Source organism: Scleropages formosus, chromosome 4, assembly GCF_900964775.1.
Source record: "Scleropages formosus chromosome 4, fSclFor1.1, whole genome shotgun sequence".
NCBI classification, from domain to species: domain Eukaryota; kingdom Metazoa; phylum Chordata; class Actinopteri; order Osteoglossiformes; family Osteoglossidae; genus Scleropages; species Scleropages formosus.
This window is the reverse complement of record NC_041809.1, coordinates 9,413,066-9,438,954: the sequence shown is the minus strand read 5'-3', so window position 1 is coordinate 9,438,954 and position 25,889 is coordinate 9,413,066. Positions and strand designations below refer to the sequence as shown.

General features: G+C 39.5%; 2 protein-coding genes across 4 annotated transcripts in view; one reads left to right on the top strand and one right to left on the bottom strand.

Moving 5' to 3' along the window:
* The first annotated feature begins 142 nt into the window (after positions 1-142).
* On the top strand, positions 143-1,121 carry atoh7 (atonal bHLH transcription factor 7). The gene has a single exon (XM_018749413.1). It carries the CDS (start codon positions 154-156, stop codon positions 571-573), a length of 420 nt encoding a protein of 139 aa, XP_018604929.1. The 5' UTR covers positions 143-153; the 3' UTR covers positions 574-1,121.
* A 778-nt stretch (positions 1,122-1,899) lies between these two features.
* Positions 1,900-25,889, bottom strand: part of mypn (myopalladin) — a 33,970-nt gene continuing 9,980 nt past the window's right edge. The window contains exons 6-21 of one of the 3 annotated variants that reach the window (XM_018749602.2): positions 25,792-25,857; positions 25,047-25,188; positions 24,516-24,539; positions 23,479-23,595; positions 22,027-23,071; positions 13,872-14,528; positions 13,420-13,564; positions 10,754-10,831; positions 7,711-7,932; positions 7,005-7,154; positions 6,819-6,901; positions 6,542-6,671; positions 6,065-6,272; positions 5,729-5,894; positions 4,305-4,438; positions 1,900-3,422 (exon numbers count right to left, since the gene is read on the bottom strand). In XM_018749602.2, coding sequence (XP_018605118.2) covers positions 3,244-3,422; positions 4,305-4,438; positions 5,729-5,894; positions 6,065-6,272; positions 6,542-6,671; positions 6,819-6,901; positions 7,005-7,154; positions 7,711-7,932; positions 10,754-10,831; positions 13,420-13,564; positions 13,872-14,528; positions 22,027-23,071; positions 23,479-23,595; positions 24,516-24,539; positions 25,047-25,188; positions 25,792-25,857 — 3,546 coding nt within the window. In that variant the 3' untranslated portion in view covers positions 1,900-3,243. The remainder of the gene's footprint in view (positions 3,423-4,304; positions 4,439-5,728; positions 5,895-6,064; positions 6,273-6,541; positions 6,672-6,818; positions 6,902-7,004; positions 7,155-7,710; positions 7,933-10,753; positions 10,832-13,419; positions 13,565-13,871; positions 14,529-22,026; positions 23,072-23,478; positions 23,596-24,515; positions 24,540-25,046; positions 25,189-25,791; positions 25,858-25,889) is intronic. The other 2 variants (XM_018749603.2, XM_018749604.2) reach the window with 2 other exon arrangements.

Sequence of the window (25,889 nt, the reverse complement as noted above, 5' to 3'; positions counted from 1 at the left end):
GTAAGAAAGAAAAGCATTGAAGTTGAGGAGGTAAACACAGCACTTAACCATCCCAACCCACTACCATTCATTTTTACCCCAAGAACGTAATATTTTTATATATAATTTTTCACCACAGAAGATTGGGATCTACTGGGGGGGGTGCCTGAAATCATGAAATCCTGCTCATCCAGCAACATGGACTCCGGTTCTGAGTCCGACTGCAAAGGCTCCGGAAAGTACGAAGGCGCGGTTCGACGGAGGATGGCGGCCAACGCCCGCGAAAGGAAGCGGATGCAAGGCCTGAACACTGCCTTCGACCGCCTGCGCAAAGTCGTCCCACAGTGGGGGCAGGACAAGAAGCTGTCCAAGTACGAGACACTGCAGATGGCCCTGAGCTACATCGTAGCTCTAAGCCGCATCCTGACGGACTCCAGGCACCGTGGATCCCACCAACAGTGGCTGGATCTGCACGTCGAAAGCCTGCAGCAAGAGGCAGCCCCTTGCTACATGGGCCACGGATCCCCGATGAGCGATGACTACGCCCACATATCCTACCCCTACCAGTGCGACACGTTCCCGATAAACAACTAGGCTCTGCTTTGTTTGTTCTGTAGAGGCACTTCTTCTACTTTTGGAAACGGTAAATACTTTTGTATTGCATTTACTTTTATTAAGCCCTTGTACAAAGAGTTACAGTATGCTTGGATATGTCCAGGTCACAAAAAAAAATCTCTGTTACAGATCTTCCCAAAACGTATTCGTAAAAAGAGCTCAGTCAAGCTGCTTATTTCTCCTGGTAGCTATATAAATATTTAAGAGAGGAAATTGTGAAGCACAGCTGAAAACTGAAGACTGATGATTCCTCAAAAGTAAATTCTTGTGGTGCTTCGTACTGAAATTAAGAAATCAAACATGAAAAAATTGTTGCTGATTACTACTAAAAATGATCATAACGTATAGATATTAGATGTGTCTTTATTTTTGAAATTTTAAATTTCTAACAATATATTTTAATAATTGACAATAGCGTTCCATTTTCTTGGCCATTTTTATACCTTGAACTTTGTAATTTGGCCCATAGGTACTTGAAATATAATTTATAAAAATTTATAATCAGATTAAATGTTTGTTGCTATTTTTATTTTTGTACTGTATTTTTGAAAAATAAAACTCAAGCTTTTGGAAATGAATTACTGTGATTGATTTAAAATAATTGTGTAAATCTAATAACTGTGATGTTTCTGTTTCAAAAGTACATAGACCAAAAATAGTAGTAGAAGGTTTTGCATGATTTGCCATTTTTAATAACAAGAAAAGAAGAATATACATTATACTTTAATTTTATTTGTAATTTGTTGTGTTATATCTAATGAAAGAAATTCCTTAGATTTTTTAATTTTGGCTACCAATATATTATCACACATCTTGTTAGGAAGTTATTGTTTGGGTGGCTAGCACACATATTGTGTTTGCCATTTGATGCACAGGCATCTCATCAATAATGCACTTAGTCTCATGCCACATGCTTCCACTAAATGTTCTGGACCACCACAGCAGGAGAATTGGATAAGTGGTTGTTATTATTATTATTATTATTATTATTATTATATAGCTAATGACTTATAGTATTAGGCATGTAAATAAAGTTGCATATAATGAGTTACCAATTTATAAAATCTTTAAAAAATATATAATTTTTACTCTGTCTGTTCAAGTACCTTGCTCAAGGGTACTGCACCAGGAACAGAGATTCAGAAATATCTGCTTTTGTATAATAAACTTCAGCATCAATTCAAACCATAATTTCCAAAAGCCTGGGGGGGGGGGGGGGGGAACTTTGGTACACATTTCCTGCAAGGTCAGTTATAAATATAAAATACTCATTGAATAAATATAACTTTATTCTCAGAAAAATTATTTTCATAAAAGATGGCATAACTTTACATTATTAAAATATTTGCTTTAAAACCAAAATGTTTCAGCCCAATGCATCACAACATGTATTAAAGACACTGTAAACTCCCTCCAAAAAAACCTGTCAAGACCAGTACCAGTTTTTCACCGTGTTCTCAATAAAGCAAATATGCTGTAATGCGTTTGCCTAGACGTAGCTTACGTAGAAAACTGCAAGATTTCTGAAACAGGTGCAATAATTGATAGCTCAGCCACTGAATATAATGACTATAAAAGTTTTTTCAACAATCCAAGAACAAATATTAAGTATAACAGTTTGCTGGTTGGATACATATCTATACAATTAAAAGAGCAGCAAAATACCTCACCTTAAAAGCAGTTTGAAAAATGATTCAAATAATAATACGTTCTTCATGCTTCACATAAAACTTTTAAGGTAAGTCCTGGAACTATACAGCCTTGAGCATTAACTGTTTTTTCTCTAAAAGACTCAGAAAATAACTTGAGAAAGTTTTCAGTCAACAGAATAAAAGCAATAAATGTATTAGAAACTTCCATTTTAGTGTAATTAAGGATTTGATTAACCATCTATGCCAGAGACATTGATTCAGACAAAAATACTGTAAGAGGTGGTAAGTACTTCTTTGTTATTGGGTGTTATAAATGTCAGTATTAAGTGGAGAACTATGTGACAGTAACTTAGTTTTGTTCCTAGGTAAACTGTGTTTAACTATATCTGATTTAGATTTAATTACATTTAAAGTTAATGTTTTATATAAAGTTATACTGAACATTCTAATAATTAAAATAAAGTGTCAACGTAACCTGAAAATTTTAGAAACAGAATCTGATGTATTGGCATAAATTGACGGGTAATACTTTCCTTGGGTTGTAAGGTCGCCTTCTTAGTGTAAACTATTTCCATAACAGCAAAAATTAATATATTTATGAAGACAATTTCTGAACAAAAATGATAATACACATGAAACCAAATGGATGGAGAAAGGATGAACTTAAAGGCAAAATAGCCACTTTAGTCTTGATCAAATCATCACACACAATAGGTAAAAGGAAAAAAATGAGCAATCAAAGAACATAACAGACTATCTCTGACAGATATACCTTCCGCTAATGACAAACAGGAAGGCAGCACAAGAGTACCAAGATGTAAACAATCATATAGTGTTTTCAAAGCTCGAGGGGAAGTCTGGGTTTTAACAGACCACTGAAAGTGCAGATCTGTGGAGGAGCTATATGTGGTGGCTACCAGACAAAGTGTGGTAAGGCCAGTTCTGGGAGTGGAGATTGTGGGGGTGCATTCAAGAAGGGATCCACTAGCTGTCCTCCTTACAGCTCATCGCTTTCCAGGGCTGCCTCCACTGGCGAGCTGGCAAACAGGATGGGGCTGTTGTCCGTGGTAGGAAAGGCAGACATGATATCCAGGCCCTGGATGGTTAAGGCTGCATAGCGACTACCCGAGGGGCGGACTATCTTCGTGGGCTGCGGGATCTGCTGGTGCCACTGGGCTACAGGCAATAAACAAACAAAAAAATAACAGCAACCTATGAAAAGTCACGCTGGATGACTCTCTCACTGCAAACTCCAGGAAGAGTTAGAGAAGCAGGAAGGCACAGGGTATTGGATAAGTCTGACAAAACAGAGCCTTTAGAGAGCTGGACAGAAGCAAGGGGACTTGAAATTTTAGAATTAAGATCAGGAGCTCAGAATGGAAGCTGTGCTGAAGTTAGTTAGAACACAGGACGAAAAACATCAACGTGAACAGCAAAGGCAGGAAGGAGAGAGAAAGAAACCAAGATAGTTGCATTCATATAGCTGTATGGGGGGAGGCAGACAAAGGACTACACAGGTCTCCCCAATATTCCAAGACTTTCCAGACCTAGAGAAAAATTTCAATCCTGTTAGAAGACCATCAAAGAAAATGTTTTTAAAACAGGTTTCTTTTGTGTTTGTTTACTGGTGGCTGATGTGATGTGTTCTGACAGCCCAAATGTACACTGTCATGCAAGGAAAGTTATATTAATTAAGTGAGGACAGAAAAAGAAATCTGAAGAAGGTAAGAAAAGGATTTTGTTGGTAGGGGGAGAGTTTGTTTAACAACATATTTTCTAACAGTATAAAATAGTGGGGTGTCTGATTTAATACATATTTAATATAAATATATCATTTAACATAAATGATATGCATATAAAAACAGGTTTTATTGTTGTAGACAGCGCCCAACAGAGTGTAATAAAACAAGTGTTTTCATAATAAATAAATAAATAAATAAATAAATAAACATACTAAACTTGAAATTACTTTTTAAAAATGACACAAGTAGTAAGTATTCAGAGGTATTAAGTCATTAATGTTATTAGAATACATACACTAACCTATCTATGTCTTACCATAAATGTCTAGCCTGGCAGTGCATGATACTATCCCTGCTTCATTTTTAGCTGATACCGTGTACCAACCAGCATCCTCTTTCCTGGTTGGCTGAATCAGCAGGCAAACATATCCTGTGGCATCCTGGTGCATGCTGGGATCAAAACATAAATTTCTTGCATTAGAGTTGGTAAATAAACACTGTTTTATGTAAGATAGATATACTGTATCTTTAAGGAAATCATTTAACAAAAGTGTACAATCAAATGAAGACCATTTAAAATAACATTACAAAAATACAAGACTAGGCTTACTGATGTACACATGAACTCATGGTCAAAATGTTTAGTGTTTAAACCTGTAGTGTAGTTAACATAAAAGTCATTTGTATCTCAAGAACTTAGCCATGTTATTTATGAGAACCAGCTTCCACGACACAGAAACAGTGAAAGGTAAGTCCTTGAGGTCCCTGATACAAAAACTACTGTACATTCTGCAATAAATCAAATACCTGCCACAAAATGAGACATCAAACATGTCCAAAGACATCACACACACACAGTGTGAAACCACTTGTCCCAGCAAACTGGAGCCTAACCATGCTCAGGACAGGACACCAGTCTGTCGCAAGGCACAGTGTTATAAAACACAACAGCCAAAACAAAAAAAACAACAAAAATACTTGGAAAAAAAAACCTATCCTGACCATCTCAATTTGTCATTATGCAGAATCTGACGTGACTGTGGCAAACAATATAGGACAGAATTAATTATATTTATGAAAGGGAACAATTTCACTGTATCATACAGGGTAGCTTAAATGTTAATTTTACAGTACGTTTTTAGTCCCATATTTTGGTCCCCAGAAACTGATTAAAATTATTTGGGAGGTGAGTCCATACCCTGGAAGGAACATACTGAGAACGTAGGCATCATTATAGTGTCTAAAGAGGGAATTCATTTCACATTTACCATACTGAAATCCTCAAACCATGTCTTGAACATACCTACCTCTTAACCACTAAAAATTGTGCCAGAAGTGCCTGAGCTGTTGCACAATCAGTTACTTAGTTGTGAACATACACTACAGATCCGAAATTCAGTTTTTCTGGTGAAGAATCAACATTTATTCCAAAAGGCTTATACAAGTACAATGCTATGCCATTTGGGTTGCACAGTGTGCCTGTTACTTTCCTGGAGCTTGTAAACCCTGATACTACAGGCGCTGGAGTGAATTGGTAAATAACATTACTAAACACAGCAGTATCACTTATTTCAAAACAAGTTTAATTTCCTGCTACCTGCTTACATATTTATTTTTAATACAACTAAGTCTATTTTATTATGTTCATGATTTCTTGTAATAAGTTTATATATATAAAAAAAGCAGATGAAGCAAAATCACAGGTTCAGAAATGTTTCAGACAAAAACAATATTTCTCACCTTACTCTGTCCTTGTTAGGAGAAATAGTGTCGTTATCCTTCTTCCAGTAAATGACTGGTGGGGGCATGCCTGCCACCCTGCATTCCAGTCTTACTGGGTTGCCTTCAGCAATGCCCGTGTTCTGGAGTCTCTCCAAAAACATGGGGACCTTTTTCACTTCTTTTTCTAAAATGAAGACATGCAAACTCATTTAAATCCTTTGTTTTCCTCTTGATTTGCATCACTTTTTGATCTGAGAAAATATACTGTATTGTACGGTACTGCAGTCTAATGTAAATTCAAATACTTTGATATAAACACTCCATGTCTGCAAAAAGAAAATTAAATAGTCGTACCCATAACATTCAGTTCCAAACTGAAGGAGCTCTGTCCTGCTTTGTTGGTTGCAATGCACGTGTATGTTCCAGCATCGCTCTGCATTAGTGGGTCTATGAGCAAGGAGTGAACCCCATTCTCCCGTACCAGCATTCTGTGGCGCAAATCTGGGAAGATCTGTCTCCCTTTGAGAAGCCACATGAGATCCGGATTTGGCAACCCACTGACCTACATAGAGAAAATAACTTATTTCAGCATAACTTGTAACCAAGTCAAATGTATCAGGCATCATAATTCCTTCCTAATTCGTTGGTTTCCATTTTTTTATTAGGCAGAAGGCAAAATGCCTTAAAGGCAGCTGATGTGTTCTAATACCCTCCAATGTCAAGCAGGTTGCCTCCTTTCACACACTGCACTAAATCTGATTCACAGCTAACTTGCACGAGTCTGACACAATGAAGCCTATTACAAGATCCACTTGTTGTTTTGTAAAATACCTTGCAGTCTAGTCTGCAGAGCCTTCCTTCATGAGCCACCATGTCTCCAGGGGCTTGTAGGAAGTGAGGTTGAAAGAATCTTTCATGAACAGGCTCACCTTCTTCAACCTCCTGTACACGGGAACGCACTCTGGAGCAGTGTCAAAAGCATAATGTGTTGGATAGGTCATAATGACGGTCTCATGCACACATAGCATTCATTTCTTATTTCAGACACCTCACATCACTTGCAAAACAGAATATTATCTTCAGAGTAAAAGTATTATTTACTCCTCACCTCTGAGAATGTATCAGTGGTGTGAGTCGTCCGCGGAATGGACCAGTTTGGACAATCAAATGACCAGAGCAGCTGTTCCTTCCCTTTAAGGTGAAGAAAATCACTAACGTACTGCCAATTCAATAGTTTGTACAGAATTTCTCTGCACAGATCAAAACTCATAAACTGCACTTTAAGTGCTAATACCTGAGGATTGGCGGCCATCACAGTATAATTTCCATCATCGTCACTGGTAGTAGCCTCAATGTGTAGGGAACAGGTTCCATCACCTTCTCTTGTCCTCTTATAGTGTTCATTCTTCTTTAATATCTGCTTCCCATCCTTGAACCAGTAAACCTGAAAGGAACACAAAAATGCCCATTTTCAACTACAGCAGACAATGTTAAATTATTGCTTAAAATTCACCAGGATGCTGTTAGTCCACTGTCCAAAAACAGTAGGATTTGTAGCTCAGGAGACACGACACAAAGTCATAATACTGAATGAGTCAAGAGAGCAGATTTTTCAGTAAAGGTTATCGCTGTAATTATACAAAGTTATGGTTTAATTTTTATTGCTGAATGGAGTCTAATGTTTCATTTTAATAATTTTTTCTATGTCAGAAACTCATAATCATGACCTTGGAGGGTTAAGTCCTTCTGGGTTTCTACTTGGTATGACTGTATAAATTCATAAAGCAGGAAAGAAAGAGGTTATTTCAAGAAAATAAGTTGAATTGAATATTTCAGCAGCCTGCTATAAAGAGTACCTACTTAACTTGTATCTACAGCTTTGTGCAAGGATCACTTTCCATTAATTATGCTCTATTCGTCCAACTGACAGAAGACAACAGTTACATTAAGTAGAAGCAACCCCTTCTAGCCATGTTCAAAGGAAGCAGCCTGGTCCTTACCTTTGGAATTGGTATTCCTACTACTTTACATGTGAATGTCACAGGGACTCCCTCCATGGCTCTGAAGTTCTTCAGCTTCTTGTCAAAAACTGGGGCTATGCACTTGCCCGTGGGGATTTCATCATGTTGCACCTCATCATCCGACTCCTCCACTGGGGTTCGCTCAAGTCGGAACTCGATTTCACCCATGAGCCGCTGCTCAAAGTTGGACACCTTATATTCCTGTAAAAGGGAAGAGCATCTTCACCACTGAGCCAGACCACTGTTTTGAGGGCTATGCCCTCAGAAAGGGTAAAACAATAAAATGGATGATATACTGTAAGAAAACACGTGGTTAGATATATTACAAACATCAATGGATACCACTGCTCCATTCAGATTAAATTGTGGGCCACCCTTCAAAACACAACCATACCCATTTTCGATATCAAATTTTTAAAATTGCCTTTTACCCTAATTTTCTTTCCTGTAATGGAAAAATAAAACTGGAAACATCTGAGGGTTTCATTCTGATGGAAAAATATTGAAACTTTAACTGAGATTTGTCCCATTAACTATTTAAGATAAACTGGTATACTGATCTTGAACGATTCTGAGCTGCAGATAAGCTTCTGGTCTGGACCTGTCGCACAGCTGGTCAAGGGCTTTAAAGGGTCACTCACATGGTTCAGTAAAATGCTTTTATGTGAACAACACACACAGAGGTATGTAGAGCTTCATAAATTATCAGTCACAGCACTTATCCAGATTATCAGCAGTAACATTATAGACATGTAATAAATCCCATCCCAAGATCACAGATCCGTGTTGCAGATTTAACACTCACCTAAAACATCAAACTGGAACACATTTACAATAGCAGCATTGCAAAAAAGAAAATGATGGCATAGCATTAATCCATCCAAAATGTAACAATAAATATAGGAAACCAGAGAGGCGAATCCTGTAATGGTGAGACGGTAACACTGCAGCAGAAAGGCAGCAGGTCATGTGGTGGTTTCGGGTGCCCCCGTCGGAGTTGGAGGTTGCAGGTTTGAATCTCTCCTCCAGCTGTAACCCCCTTGAGTAAGGTACCTACCTTGAATTGCTCCAGTAAAAATTACCCTGCTGTATAAATAGATAAATAATTTTAGGCAGTTTAATGCTGTAAACTGCTTTTGAGAAAAGCATCAGCTAAATGTACAGTAAAGCTAAGCAATGGTAAACTAAAGAGCACACTTCTAAGGCTGAACACATCTTGACACATTGTTTCATTCAGCAGAAATGAAGACGCCTCTGAGTTCCTTGCAGGGTACCGAAGGAGACTGTGCCACTCATAACCTGTGAAGAGAGGCAAGCCCTTGGTTGCAACAGGAGGAAGAGGAGCTGAGATGCAGAGATCTCCAACAGAGATGCAGTGCAGACAAACTGACTTCAGTCATTGCTACTTGGAAAGAAAATTTCAACTCAAAACCTTCTGGAAGAAGATTCCTCAAATTAGGCATTAAAAGCATAATTCAGCAACTACAACTACAGTTTTTATAAATATTTCAGTTAATGACCTTCAGAGGCCACTCGTATTCAAGAGATGAGCAAAGGTGAATTTAGTAAAATCTTGGTACCTGCAAACCCAATAAAGCTATGCCACCTCTGAAAGTTTAAGTGATACGTTATAAGCATAATAAATGTGGAAATGTGGTAGAATGTACTGTTGCATGAGGTGGGGAATATCACTGTAAAATAAGACTGTAGCTCCCTCTCATGGTTAGAGCTACACCAATCTACTGTTTTCAGATGCCTGTTGGACATTGCATGTTGCATAGCAGATTTACCACGAATGCTCGTCTTGACATGGGATATTCTTTCCAACTGTTTCAGATATCAAAACCATTAAACTCAACCAATATCAAACTGCCTATACATGACAAAAAAATTAAAATCAGAACTGCAGCTGATAGGAGCACTGAACAAGAATTCTGAACCAAAGCAATTTGACTCAAGTGTTCCATACAATTCCATAAAAGGGAAAATTTTCATAAAAATTCCACACAAGATTAAAGCTGCAAATGTACCAGGAACATTTTTTTTTTGGTATTGTATGTGAAAACCATTTTGCCTGCATTATTGTAAGTACAGTATGTACATACTGAGCAGTAATACTTCATACTACATACTAAATACTACAGTTTCATTTTCATTTATATTTTTTCTCTCACATGATGCCAAAACATAAGACATGGTTAATGTTTTAAAGTACAGTATCGACAGATCTGAAAATGCAGTAATGAGGATATCAGACTTCTTTTCATCCATTACTCTGTGCATTCTCACATGCAAATTTTAACAACAATAACACGTATATTATTAATCACTGAACATCCAGTCGACTAACTTTAGTAGGCAAATAATGTTAATAACTGTAATTTTTTTGCTAATGCGAGATAAAAAAACAATCATGTGATAATAGTAACCATTCCTTAACCACTCTGCCATTTCTCAGGTAGTAGTTGGTATGGTATTAGATACATTATCAGTCTTTTTAAGGTACAATATTTGCTGAAGTGGTACCCTTGTTGTTTCTTTTATGCTGTTTACATGGATCATTTCTATAAATTCCCAGCTGTCAAAATTGGCGAAAAATAAAAAAATACTAATCGAGATAAGATATTAGAAAACAGAATGACCTCTGCCTTGCTACAATACTATGTATGAACAATAGCGGAGTAGTAACGCAACAATGCCCATAAATGGAGACAGACCTGAGAAATCACATTTTTGGCAGAAGTCAACAATCATTTCCTGTGTGTTTTATTCTCCATCAGTGGTTCATGTGCATGTGCAATTTAATCCACGTGAATCCGTCAGCCTACAAAATAAAGTGCAGTTTTCCATGCAGCCTATAAAAAGAAGGAATGCAGTGAAGCAGAGAGCCAGAGTGCCGGAAGTCATGTCACAGGTGTGAAAAGGAACCGTGACTGTTACACGCAGTTGTCGGAACACACTCAGTGCCCATTCGCAGCCGCGGTGAGCAAAGCGAGAGCTGGAGGGGAGCACATTCTAATACCTCATCATAATTAATGACAGTTGCAGGATTGTTTGGTCCAAGCAGTCTGGCAGCTGTTTTCCCTTCATAAGGCAGCTTCTATGAGGGGATAGGGATGGATAATGAACAACAGGGTACACCACCACACTCCTGCACACTCACATGCTCAGTATGAAGGTTTCACATCACTATTCACATACATATACATGTATATAATGCAAGATTATATACACATATAATACAATATGAACATTTAGAAATATAAATATGAATATTTCATATATACCAAAATAAACACCATAGAAGGATATTTCAGGTGAGAACGTATATAAGCCTAGAGAACAACAACACAGCTGTTCACAAATGTGTGAACATATGGGATGCTTGGTTTTCCCCTGGAAAGTCCTTTCATGGTTTTTTAATTATTGCACACACAGAAACACACATAAGTGCACAGACGCACAGAAATGTGGACACGGTGAATGTTGGTTGCTGGGATGGATGCATTGCTAATTAATGTTTGCCCAAGAAAAGAAATACAAAAAATGCCTCTTTGCATGCCTCTGTTGCTTCAGGATTATTGACGTTATACTGTATTATTTTTAGAAATTTTTACCATTTCCTTGCAGTTCTCAGATACACTTCAGCTGTACCTATGTCTTCAGTTTATAATATCATTACAAATGACTTTGTAATGAGGAAAAGGAGATGAAAAGGAACACAGAACTGTGTTATTGATATGATTTTGAATATGTGGATCTCAAGTCTGAATTTAAAAGTGTTGCTCTGATCTTCTGTATTTGATTTTGATTTACATTTTCTCCTTGGTCAAAAGACAAGGTAGGAATTTAACATACTGTACTTGGTGAAACAACTGATAACCTTTTGGAGGATCAGGAACACATTCATTTTTCTACTCAAATTAATGGTATTTAAGAATCTATTTTCTGAGAATGCCCCTTTGAGACAGGATTATTCTGCCCATTATGGGGGGCAGCTGTAAATTCAGTGGTTAGATCTGCTGCCTTTAGAACCAAAGGTTGCTGGTTCAATTCTCACCCACTACCATAGTACCCTTAAGCAAGGTATTTACCCCTTATGGTTGCTCGTTTGAGAAAAGCATCTGCTAAATGAGTAAATGTGAGGGAAGATATATCACACTTGATGTCCCAAAAAATAGTTCTATCCCTTTACCTCACAACTGTTTCTGTATTTTCATTCCAACCTTAAGAGACAGGAAAATGAACTGATACTGATAGGAATAAGTCCTCTTTTTATTCTATTTCCTTAAAGAGATGTTTATTTTCTGAACATTTACATTTACATGATGTATTTCTTTAGCAGATGTTTTTTTCCAAAGCGACTTCCAATGAACTCTATACAGTGTTATCAGCCCACACACCTTATTCACCAAGGTGACTTACACTGCTAGATACACTACTTACACTGGGTCACTCATCCATACATAAGTGGAACACACTCTTTCTGTGTCACTCACACACTATGGGTGAACCTGAACAGGACTGAACACTACATATGCAGTAAGTCCCCTAAACCAGCACCTCGGAAGTCCATCTGCTGGCACACAGGTAACGGCAACATTGAAATAGTGGGAATAAAAAGGCCCTATGCTGTGCTAGTGAGGAGCTGAGTGAAATTCTCATTATTATTCTTACTGCTCTAAATATGTAAGGGAGCACCAGTACTTTGAAACAAACCTGTCAACTATTCAGCTTTCAGAAAACAAACAAAGCAGATATTGTAGTGCTTCTCAGATGACATCCAGCTGTCCTTTTCAGCTAGAGTGTACACTGTAAGCCAGCGAAAAGGATGCCGTACAGCAAGCTGAAGCTGAAGGCTAAACCTGTTTTCTTTGTTCCCCGGTACCAACAATGAGAAGGTCTGCATGATGTGGCAACAGGTGACATTTTATTATGAACTGCAAACAATGGAGTAATAGTTAATTTATTATATTCTTTCTGCAAATCGGGAGGATTATTTTAGTGGTTGTACAATAATTACATAGACGGCAAAACTTTGAAAAAACAAACATGGGCTGTTCGTCAGGAGACCCTGCTACTATCAAATAGGAGACGAAACAGTAAAAAACTGTGAACGTGTGGGAACATCATCAGACCACAAGTTCACCTCCAAAAATCTTAGCTTCAGGAAACTGGAATATAAAATATGCTCTTTTTAAGGATGGAAATATCATTCTGGACAGCGTCAGGAGTACAGAAGTGAAAATCAGCGGGTATTTGTATCATTCTAAGACACTCACCACCAAAATAAAGCCAGAGTTGTACCAGGATTCAAATTGAAAGTGGTCATGAAAAAATCACTTTCTGTTAATTAAATACTCTCATTTAATGAATTTTACTTCAATAAACTGAGAAATCATCACAGAATTAACTTTGCATACAGCACAATCTATATCCGCACGCTTTTTCCACTTTTCAGTTTTTCATAGAGTTTTATGAAAAGTTCCCTTGCTATAACAGTATGGAACATCTACTGCACTGACCATTTTGCATTTGCATTGATATTCTGACAGCTAGAGGAAAGTGGAGATTCATTCATGTCTACACTGTTTTTCAGCCACACCGTAGACAAAGGAACAAAAAAACTGCTTTATCAGGCATACAAAGACCTGAAAAATGTGTCATCTGTCGAAGCATAGTCAGTACCTGCTGTCCATTATTTGCAGATTCTTGTCTCAGTCTCAGTTTCTTCTCAAGGTCCTGAAGGACGGTTTCTTTGCCTTCACGAATGTCGTCGTCTGATACAGATCGAAGCGGTTTGGGTATTTTCTTTGGCATGCCTTGGGGTGACCTGGGATTCAAATGGAAAGTGTCAGTCAGCAGATGGAGCCACACACATTTTTACACACTTTTTAAAATGCGAAATGAATAAATGCAGAGAAGATAGTATAGTGGTTATGAAGACCTGACAACTGCAGGCTGAATTCTCAGAAATTACTTAACAGCAATCCTCCTAAATAACAGTTGCAGAGTAAATATATATATATCCAAGAGTGTAAATGTATGAATCTATTAGGCATTTTAAATAAGAGGTCGAAATTAATTTTCTTAATGAAAAAATTATTTGAAAAATAAATGAAAATAAATAACAGACTCACACAAGAGGGGCGCCTTTGGGTAGCCCCATTTCATTGGTGGGTGGAGATGCAGGGAGTGAGGGAAGGACAGAGCTGAGAAAGGCCACTGGGTTCTGAATGGGACTGGGGGTGGAGCTACTTGATGTTGGCGATGGGGCCTGGGGGGGTGACTGTGGCCTCCGCGCAAAGGCCGAGTTGAGCAAGGCAGGTGGGACCATGGTGGGCGAGGACACAAAGCCAGGTGGGCTAGTGGGCGACTGCAGAACCCTCGTGGGGAACATCCGGGGGGACGGTGCAAACTGATTGGGTGCTGGTGAGGGAGGTAGGAAACTAGCATCCGCAGCTGGCCGTTGCTGCATTTTTGCAGCCATGGCATTGAGCATGGGAACGGGTGACTCAGTGGGAGACAAGCTCCGGACAGGAGAAAGGCTCTGAGCAGCAGCGATAAATTCCTTCGGCCGCGTGTAGTTGAAGCTCTGCGTCATGCTGGCGGGAGTTGGTGTGGCAGCTGGCGTAAAGGTCGAAGTTGGAAGGTTTGGTAGGTTTATGGGGGAGGACTTCTGTTCATGGTAAAGCCGTGGTGGCCAGGGTGCCGGGTCCAGCAGGGTTGGGGGGGTGCTCTCTTGCTGTTGCTCAAGAAGAACTTGATTGTGGAGAATCTGGAGTTGATGCTGGTCTCTGAAACAGAAAAAAAAAAAAAAACACAGCATTTACATTTATTTACCCATTCATACAGCTTTGTAATTTCACTAGAGCAATTGAGGGTAAGTACCTTGCTCAAGGATACTACAGCTGGAGGTGGGACTTGAACTGGGATTTAAAGGCAGTACTTCTAACCAGTATACTACCAGATGCCGCAGCATGCAGTCAAGCAGGATATGTGAAATCCTCATAATCAAGCAGAGATGTCATTTGTAGACATTTGCAGATATTTTCATCCATTGATCCATCCATTGTCAGTAACCACTTGACCAGTGCATGGTCACAACAGAGGGTGAGAGGCAGAGTACAACCTGGATGCGACACCAGCCAAGTGAAGGCCAATCACACACATTTGCTCACATCTGGGCAAATTTCTAGTTTTCCCAAAACACATCTCTGGACTCTAGTAGGAAACCAGGGCACCCAGAGGAAACCCATACAAGCACAGAGAGAGAGCACAAAAACTCTGCACAGGCCAAACAGGATTCAAACCAATGTCTGACCCCCATAGCCAAGCAGCTCTGAAACACCAGCTTTACCATCCAACCTGAGGGCTTTATTTGTCACCTTAAAATATTATATTTGAACCTTAAATGATGTTGTATAACGTTGACTAGTGCCTTGATCCAATAGATCCTAAACCTGTCCTCGACAAAACCTAACAATGTCATAAATTTATTGGGATCTAGAATCAGCACAAGTGATTCAGCCAGTCGATGAAGCCATCAAGTCCTCAGTTGCGGCAAAGACTTGTTCCGGAGCTGGACAAGAATAAATATATTTATATAACTGGTGGTCCATGAGGAGATGTTTGGAAACCCCTCCCTTTGAGATAAAAACTGTACACTATCTAGTTATGTATTTTTTTCAATGATAAACTGTATTTTTTAATTAATAAACAATAAACATAAAAGCTCCAGAAATTTTTGACACATGTTGCATCTAATTTACCACAAGCTAAAGAGAGTACAACTGATTTTCCATCCAAGAAAAAATCTTTTGCAAAAAAGAAAAGAAACAAAACTGAAAGACAAAGACAAATATTTTGGAAATGAAAATATGTTAATTGTATGTAAATGTCAATAACTGTCATAGATGAGTGTGACTGGTATCACAGCTCTGTTGAAGTGCTTTAGCTGGCAGCTGATATACATTTATTACCTGTGAATATTTTAAGAAACTCTTCTTCGATATATCTACAGCAAATCCATCCATTATGCTTGAAACTCAAGTGCAGAGAGACCTTCTGAATGTTTGACAGCTTCTTTGAATCTTTGAACTTTATTATGTCATACCACTACATTTTGTTTGTTTGATTGTTAAGCATAAACTGAAGCGTTGTCTGGGAGAATACAAAATAGATCTAATGAAGAGTACAATATTCGAGGAGGAAAACAATTTTTACAAAAGTAAAGTAAACGCAAGCTTGTGTTATTGCACCTTGTCAATATATGTTGTAGACTTTGCTGGGTATAAATAACACGAAAGCACAACAAATTATCACCTCATTTAAATTATTTAAAAAAGTCATACAAATATCTCACAAAATGAAAAACTGATTAAAGAAACACGATACCGGAAAAAAAAAAAAAAAAAAAAAAAAAGTTCTTCAAGTCCATTTTCCCAAAATAACTGTTTAGAATGGAAAGTGTTTCTCTTTTAATTGTAAAGCAGCTCCTACCTGCTAGCTGTGCTCCAGACTCTGGTTTCTCATCCCAGAGTCTTGCTGATGATGGTTATTAGCTGCGAACGAACCTTGAGCGCAGCTAAAATGGCTGCATTTCCCACAGGGAGCGGAGTCCACAGCTCCACTGCGTCAGCTGTCATCACGTGTCATCGACATGACATCTGTCATCTATCATGGGTTCATACACAGAGCAACGGGAAGCTGTTGGAAGCTCTACGTCTGCACTGTCTGAACACGTTTATCCATCCCCGCTGGATTCATGTTTCATGGCCTTATACATCTTCAGACTGAAGGGGACTCTTTTCCTTTTGATTTGCAGCGCTTACAGAACTCATCTGTAAAGGGTATTTTTGGCCGTGGCGTGGAAGTCGTTTTGAGCCGGATGAGGACTGTTGGTGGATGTCAGTCTTTGAGGTCTTTTCAGCCAGACACTGAGTAGGTCACTCTGAAACACTGACTTTCTCATTCTAACCCCACGTCTAGTGTTGTTTTTGGTCACTGTCCTGCTGAAAGGTGAACCTCTCCTACTCTTTGCTCTTCTGCAGTTTTTACTGATGCTTTCTTCAACTATTTTCCCCATCCATTGTACCCCATATCCTCACAAGATTCCTAGTCCCTAACGATAACAAAAAGGAAAAAAGTTTCCTTTAACATGACATTTCCTACAGTAGATCCAAACACCCGAATTAGAAATGCCAGTCTTATTTCTGAGATGGCCAATGCTTATCATTATTTCATTTACAACCAAATGAGACACATCCAGCACCCCTTGCGACACTCATTTACAGAGCCCACATTGTCGAAGTGTCAAGGTGACATCTAGATTAAGTGCAATAGGAAACCATAACAATAAATTGAAATCTCCAGACATTTCTTCAGGTTTTCAAAGTGATAAAAACATTTCTGTATAAACAATAAAGGGTTAATAGTCTTGGGCAGCAAAAAATTACTTTGGGGCAACCCGTGATTTCAACCTTAAGTAGCACAGCTAATCATGTACTTCATATACGGCATAATAATAAAAGCTCACGTGCAACAAAAAAGAAAGAAAAGTTTAGTCCTTTTATTATTCCCAACAAATCTAGAAGTCAGTGTGTCTGTTTCTTTAAAGAAATTAGCATAAACATAGCAAAGAAGATGTTGAAATAAATACAGCTACAATGGTAAAATATTCATCCTAATAATATTAATTTTTCCCAGATAGAGATGGGTGTAAAACCTACGTGTCCAGGTCTTCTTTAGTCTCCTTGGTCACTTGGGACTACAGTATTTGCCATGGAACAGCTGATTAAGGTTAGGGGTGACTAAGATTCCCAGGTATCTCAAGTCCAAATTCAAGAAAGGGATGGAACCAGTGGTGAGTGGTGAGCCAGAGTTGTGAGGAGTGTTCAGTTACATTGCCATAGATTTTAAGAGATTAATTTTTATAATGTGAAAGCGTATTGTAATAGGATAGCAGATTCAAAACTGCTGGAGCAGATGTTATGGAAATTCTTGGATACATGAGTATATCATTGGCATAAAGGGAATCGTAACATATGGGAACAACTTGTCCAGCAGCAGAAGCTCTATTTGACAGCACACTGTTTCTGTTAAATGTTGCCATAGGGTTAGAATATAAGAGATTAAATAAAATAAAGGTACTACCCATCATAACCCCTACACCCCAAGCAGACCCCTTCGCTTGTCTTCTTCTGCTCGTTTGGTGGTCCCGCACATGAAAAGTAAAGCACGGAGGTTCTTGGTTCTGGCTCCGTTGTGGTGGAATGACCTCCCCCTCTCACTCAAAACTGCTGAAACTCCGTCTACATTCAAGAAGGGTCCGAAAACTCACCTTTTCCGGACTCACTTTGCTCAAGATCTCTCAAGCTCATGTATGGTGTAAATGGTCATGCACCATAACTTTATAATCGTCCCCAGATAAGCCTTTACACAGCCGCTACTCCTGCATTGTATGCAAATGTTTGTGTACCTTAAAAAAAAATTATCAGGATTCAGGCTATCAGGTTTCATCTATCTTGCGTTTTATGCACCTACTCGAGTGATGAACATCGGTGCATAAATTGGAAAGAAACAAACTAGGTTTACTTAAGAATCACATGTCTGCAACTATGTCTCTCTTTCTCCTAATGTAATGGACACATTGTATGTTCACTGATGTGTACGTCGCTTTGGAGAAAAGCATCTGCTAAATGAATAAATGTAAATGTAATGTAGTAACATTTTCCATAACCCCAAAGAAGAAGCTCAGAAATCTTCTCCTGGTCTGTACCTTCCCAGATCTTTTCCTCTGAGTAGTTTTGAAAGTACATAATAGCAAAGTCTTTGGTTTTACTGCCACACTTCTAACCCTTACACAGACTGGTGAATTCAATCCGACATCATCTTGAGCACTTTGACGGCACATGCATGTATGCCCGCCAAGAAAAACAAGGAGTGAAATGTTGCATATGCTCAAATACGCGAATTCGCATAAAACAGAGCAGTTCCACAGTTCCGCCAGATGCCCCTCTCACTTGAGCATGAAGAGACCAGCTGGGCTGAAAGCCGTCTTGTTAACATGCCTCTGCACCTCCAAAAAAAAACAGCCCGGCAGCTTGTTAATGACTTCCTGAGACCTTAACAAAAACAAAATGTTTTATTTAGCTACTGTCTGGGAAAAAAAATACGGGTAGCTACAAGGTAAGATTTAAGTTAACACGTTACGCATTTAGAGCGGATAAAAACCAGGACATAAACTGACGAGAGGCCTTACGTTGAAGAAGCGCAAGCGACAGCTAGCGGTGTTTCCCGGGCACCATGTAAGGCTGTGTGTGCTGCTCTGGGAAGTGTGTTTCTGGGGGCCTGGGCAGAAGCTGGAGCAGAAATCGTCAACAGGGCCAGTGCGGGCGGGAGTTCGGGGCATATAAGGCAGAGAAAGTTGTGTTGTTTGGCTGAAAAGCTCCAAATGCTGGAAGAGCTAACATGAAGAGAGGCAGACAGGCCAGCTGGAGGAGGACACAGATCCCTCATTCAGCAAGTAAAAGATCTCCAGGGAGTGAAGAGAAGCAGTGAAAGACTTAAATGTTGGCAGTGTGACATTTAAGAAGTAGCTCATATGATCCCTGCTGATACTTTAGGGTGCAGTAGCTGTTTGCACCCAACAAATGCATTACGGCAGAAATTGCTAATTATAAAAATAAAAAATTGTTAATTAATAAATGGGTTTATTGCTTCCTATCTAGCCTGTAGCTGCTGAACTATATTGGAAAAAAGAGAAAAAAAACCTTTTGGTTCCATAAAATTAGGTGTTCGAAACTTAACGAATAAGTACAAAGAGGTGCAACGATACTGCATTTTGGTCAAACGGGCTAATTTCGCACGTATTTCAACAACTACCAACACAGATGAAATGGAAATTCAACTGCAAAGGAAGCAAAGCCTGTCAAACAGAGTCAGTTTCTCAAAGTTTAAGTAGCTTGTAATGTGGTGGTTTGAGCTGCTGCCTTTGGACTCAAAGATTGCAGGTTTGAATCCCACCTCCAGCTGTGTACCCTTGATCAAGGTACTTGATCAAAGGTCCAGCAAAATTACCCAGCTGTATAAATGGGAAAATAATTGTCACTTTGGAGAAAAGTGTCAGCTAATGTTGACTGATCTCTTTCACGATCATTTTTACCAAATGAAAAACTAACAGCTTGTTACACGTAAAATGGTACACACCACCTGCTACGTTTTCATGCGAAAAGACGGGCTATAATAAAAGATCCAGTTTGCTACCATCCTTTCTATTGTAAAACATAATTTCCCATATATTACTCTATTGGTTTTTCAGGCAGAAACTAAGCTGAGTTACATGTGCCCCTGCAGCCAACCCTTCAGAGGTTAACATCAGCTGGAAAACCCCGTATCGCATTTCTCCGCAAGATTTCTACTTGTCATTTTGGTCAACGACGAAGATGACCCAGCACAGTAGTGAGCTACAAACACAAATCAGAACTAATACAAATCACTGCACAAACAAATAAATAGAAATAGAGATACCGAGCAATACGTCTTTCAGCCACTCACTTGTTTCCCTGGGGCAGATACCAATAAATGTAATGTTTAATAAAGCAAACCTGAGATAAACAAATGTTCAAAACTGACTGCTTTGTGGCATTATGGAGTTTAATACCAGTATCGACTGAACTAGGTATTCAGTTAAACACCAGAAAAGATTCTAAATTAAAAGTTAATTACAAGTACACTGCAGGCAGAGATATTTTAATAAGAAAATTAATTTAAAAAGATTATTAATTGAAAGGTCAATACAGTAGGCTGTAGGCTGAGATTTCATAATTATTAAATCTCAGCCTATAGTCTACTGTATTGACCTTTTATAATAACTACAGTTAGAAACAACACTGAAGAAGAGATATTCTTGGGAAACACAAGAAGAACTGCAGCCACAGAACTCGTACAGGAAGAGAAATCCTCTCAAAATACAGCGGTGAAATGTTCGACAACTTACTGGAGCTCGAGAGCCTTGGTGGTGTTATTTCAGAGAGCGCCTCGCCGCTGCAGCAGATCCAAGTGAGAAACTGTGTGGCCCGCAGTGTGTGTTTAACCCATACGAGTGAATTCTTCCTGTCTCGAGTATTTTGTTTCCTCACTCTGGTAGAGCTTATTTTCATGATAAGCGCAGTGACTGCTCTCTCTCAGTCTTCTGCTTCTGAATCCCAGCACTGGAAGGATTTTTTTCCCCCCTTTGGTATTTTCTTTTGCTTTTTTTGCTCAGGTTTTTCAGAGAATGGCTTCCATTCTAATATTTCATGGCAAGCCCAAACATTTTGCTTGGCACAGATCGGCTGTGTCCCTGAATGGCTTTCTTGCGACAAAATTTGTATTTATGAAGCAAATTACAGGTTGACTAAAACTGTAGCTCTCTTAGCTGTAGTCCACATTATGTCAGAATTTTGTTATTTTATGATTTATATGAGAAAAGAGTCTTTTTTACTGATCAAACTAATTGCTCAAAACATCATCATATGGGAGGAAAAAAATCTGTATTTCAGAGCAAATGGCTTGAAAAAAAATGGATAAGCTACAATTCAGATTTATTTTTCCTAGGGTAGTAGGAAATAAGCAAATAAGCAGCAAATAAGATTACCGCCCCTTTATCCTGCTGGCGTACACTTGAGCAAGGTAGTCACCCAGAACCATTCCAGTAAAAACAGCTAGCTATGTACATTATTAAAATAATAATATCAACAAATTAAATTCTCAATTTAGAAGAAAACGGAAACAGTACATGGGGTAACTACAACCTTTACAAGTGCCGTGATAAATAATTCATAAATAAGAGGAGCTGGTAGCGTAGTGCTTAGAGCTGTTGCCTTGCGATCAAAAAGACCTGGGTTTGAATCCTTGCTCTGCAAGATACTTATTTTGTATTGAGACAGTAAAAATTAGCAAACCGTATAAATGGGTAAATATTATAAGCAGTTTGGTATACAAACTGAACACTGTAACTCATTCTGGAGAATGTTGAAATAGGGCAGCTGGTCACATAGTGGTTAGAACTGCTGCCTTTGGATCCAAAGGTCGCAGGTTTGAATATGACCTACTGCTGTAGTACACTTGAATATGGTATTTATTCTTAATTGTTCCAGTATAAATACCCGGCTGTATAAATGGGTAAAGTGTTGTAAGTAGTTCACCATTGTAAGTGGATTTGGACAAAAGTGTTAAGCTAAACGAATAAATAAAAGTTATTGCAGTTAATATGTAGGTTTTTACAAAATCCTTCATGTTGTACATACTCACAGTTTGGGCTTAGCCAGGACTGGAGGAGGCTCTTTACTTGGAGATGTGAGTGATGTGTCTCCAGGTAACAAGCTGTTGTGCATTTCTAGGGCAGGGGTGGACTCCTCTGACGGCACGCTGTCCAGATCGTCTTCTGGTAGCTTGAAATGCACACGGAGACCCACTCGGGAGTTGGCACGGGACTCATTCTGACTGACCAGTTTGGGCTTTAGGCAGGAACTGGGGGTATCTAGAGGGACAGCGTTGGGGCGCGACTCATTGTGGTTGAAGAGAGCTCCATCTGGTTTGGTCTTTGAAGACAAACTGAGATCTGGGAAGATGAGGCTTGGCTGCGATTCGACCTGTGTGGGTCCAGTGGCCCCCATCTTGGGTTTCAGACTGAGACCAGTAATAGTTGGGTGCATGGTGCTTGAGCGGGATTCAGTGGGGTACACCAAGGCTTCCTCAGCAGTAGGCTTCAGAATGTAGGGATCAGGAGGGAGGACAACATATCTTGGTTCATTGTGAGGAAGTGCAGTTCCCTCCATTCTTGGTTTCAACGAATCCGTGGAGAGGATGCTGGGGAGGGGTTCACTAACAAGGCTGCCTTCGAGTCTGGGCTTCAAACCAGAGTTCAAGGAATTTGAGAGCAAGATGCTACAGGGGGGTATGTTTTGATAGGCAGGGTTGTTCTCCAGTATGGGCTTTGGGCTGGAATCAAGGGGATCTGAGAAGGCCACGTTGAGGGACTCAGCGTGATGGATGGGTTTGTTGTCCAGTCTGGGCTTCAGACTCGCACTAAAAGGATCTGTGGGATGGATATTTGGGAGGGGCTCTTTGTGGTGGATCAAGTCCCCTTCAGCAACAGGCTTTGTTCCACCACTGAGACTGTCGAGGGGAAAGGCACCAGGCTGGGCCTTGTTGCAGCTCATCAAGGCTGCATCCACTTGTGACTTTTGACTGGAGTTGGTGGGCTCTGGAGGCAGCAGTTCAACGGTGTGGTAGTGGGAGGGTTCCACAGTTAAACTGGTCCCTGCTTTCATGTTGGTACTGCTGGTTTCATTTCCTAATGGAGAAAAATGAGGACAGAAACACCTTAAAAGCGCCTCATACAGTTACTTCTTTTTCAGATTCCATATCTTCATATACGATGGAAGCACCATGGACCATGGTAAGGTTCCGCTTGTCGATACAGTCCCATTAATTAACTGAAGGAGCTCAGATTTCCAGGTGCTTTGGAATATATTACTTTATTTTATATTGCTCAGATTCTTGAGTTCCAAGCTTTCATAATTAATTAATTTGTCATTAATTAAAAGTTAACTCTCGTGTTTAAACTTATTTTATTTTGCTTTTTTTAGGCATCCTTTTGCTCATCAGTACATTCTGACTAGGGGTTTGCTAGCTCTTATTTTCAATTTGAGAAACATATGCAAACACTTTATGTTCAATCATATAATTTATACATCTTACCTTTCACTTTCAGATAAGCAATGCTGGACACAGTCCCATATTTGTTTTTTGCCGTGCACGTAAACGTCCCTGAATCCTCGGGGAAGACCTCAGCAATTACCAAAGTGCAAATCTCCTCTGAAGTTGAAGCGAAAAAGCAAAATGTATAAACGCCACATAATTCGGTTCCCTTGTAACTAAGTTTAGTAACTTTAAGTGAACAAACACAAATGAAGGACTGAATGGCACGGCTTGCGCAAATCGAAGTGTTTCGATTTATTTCTGCCCCTTAGTCTTACAATTCAAAACGTTACAATTCTAACGTCAGTTTACGTATTTAAATATACGTAGTTCAATACAGCGTGCATATTTCTGTTAACATGAGGTTTTCAATATTTAATCATTTCATTTAAGCTGTATCATGTATGTACTTCAGCAGCATGAGGGCAAACGGCTTTATCAAAGTAAACACTCTTTAAAGCATCTCAGTTACAGATGCAGCTTTTCAGTTCAAGAATTACTGTTGGTGGCCTTATTCGCATGGGACACATGTCAGATCGCCGGATTGCAGTAGATTCATGTCCCAGTGAAGGACAAAACACTATTTCCGTGCACTCGCTCTGCAGCCGCAGACGTTATGGATCGAGGAAGCAGCTCGAGAGAGCTCGGGGTCGACCCCAAAGCCGAGACCATTCATTCCCTTATTTGGCCGAAACCGTGCGAACGCGCTCCTGGCTGCGTGTCAGTGTGTTCACGCACACACACTAGCTCTCGGCCAGAGATTGTCAAACATTTCACAACAGCAAGATAAAGGTCAGCTTTAAAGTGCAACCCTGCACAGATGTTGCAAAGGTGCAGTTTTCAGCTCTTAATGGCTAATTGCTTGCTGCTGTAAACAATTCTCGGTTTATATATTGTATTGCATATTACACACACACACACACACACACACACACACACAGAATGTTTCTGCAGTAAATTCATACAAAATGTGTGGAAAATCGAAGAGCAATGTCTTTTTACAGATTACAGACGGCGCATTGCCAGACTGTGCTTACCTGATTCAGCCATGGACCTAGGCTCTTGAAAATAAAAATAAATATATATTAGCAACGGAAATGGCTTGCAAAATGTCAAGCACGGAAAACTGAACTCATTATGTTACAAAAAAAAATTACTCCATTAAATTTCCAATTTCAAAATGCACTATATTTAATTTTTTTTTAATAATTAAGAATAACTTTATTTTGATAAAATATGACAATAACTAAGAATATGTCCATAATGTGAGAATAATTCCATAATATGAGTCCATAATTTGAGAATCAGTCCATAATATGAGAATAACTAATACAGCTAATGAGTAGCTACCCCAGCTAATTACTAGTCTTTACCTAGTTTTTTCTACACTGGATATGATTTGCATTCAGAAGGCCGTTTGATCGGCCGTTAGCTGAAATAAACTCAAACTGCTGGGATGTTGACCATGTCGGCATGGCAACAGCACTTCTCAGCAGCGATAGCCTATTCAGCATCCTGTGCTCTTGCTTATTTCAAAGTGCAGTAGCTGCACTCCCAGGTGCACATACTCTTTTGTAGAATCCGAAAGTCGGGCGAGTCTTCTATCATGGTCCCCTCTCTGTACCATTCGACGCGGGGGGAGGGGACCCCCTTGACACGACACTCGAGCACGACAAGCTGGCCTTCGAACGCGATCAGGTCTTGCAGGTTCTGAAGATCAGCACAGGCAAGGGGGGGGGGGGGGTGTTAAAAGTGGCCCGATTCAAGAATGTCAGCATTCGTCGTTTGCGCAGATTTTCTGCAGGTGCTCTGGTTTCCTCCCACAGTCAAAACGTCTATTTCAGGTAAATTGGCGACTCTAAATTGCCCTTAATGTGAATATGTGTGTGAATGAGTATGTGATTGCTCTGCGATGGACTGGTGTCCCATACACGTTGTGTCCTGCCTTACATCCTATGCAAGTGGGGTTGGTTCTGGACCACCGCTGCCCAGGTTTAGGGTTACTACACTGGCATTCTTGCACAACACAGCGTATGAAGGAGTCTTTTTCGACATGTTCGTTAATATTTTTTAGCCACAGCATAAATCTTCTGCTTGAAGCAATCATTTTTTTTCTCTTCTGACTTTTCGAAGAACAGTGTTTGCTGATGTCAGTGTCTGGACTCTGCTCTCTAGTGGACAGCTGCGGTTGTGCTGTTGCAGCTCACTATAGACTAACTAAGCTGACGAATTCCTATTTTTTTGGCAAACAACCTTTCTGACAACGAAAGAGAAGGAAGGGTTCGGTGTGATGAATACGTCATACTGGTTTACCTTTGTGAAAACAGGAGCAGCCATCAGCGGCCTTCCATCTAACCCCTGTGGATAGCCCATGGCGTTCTGATGCAGCACAAAATAAAACGAAATAGCGG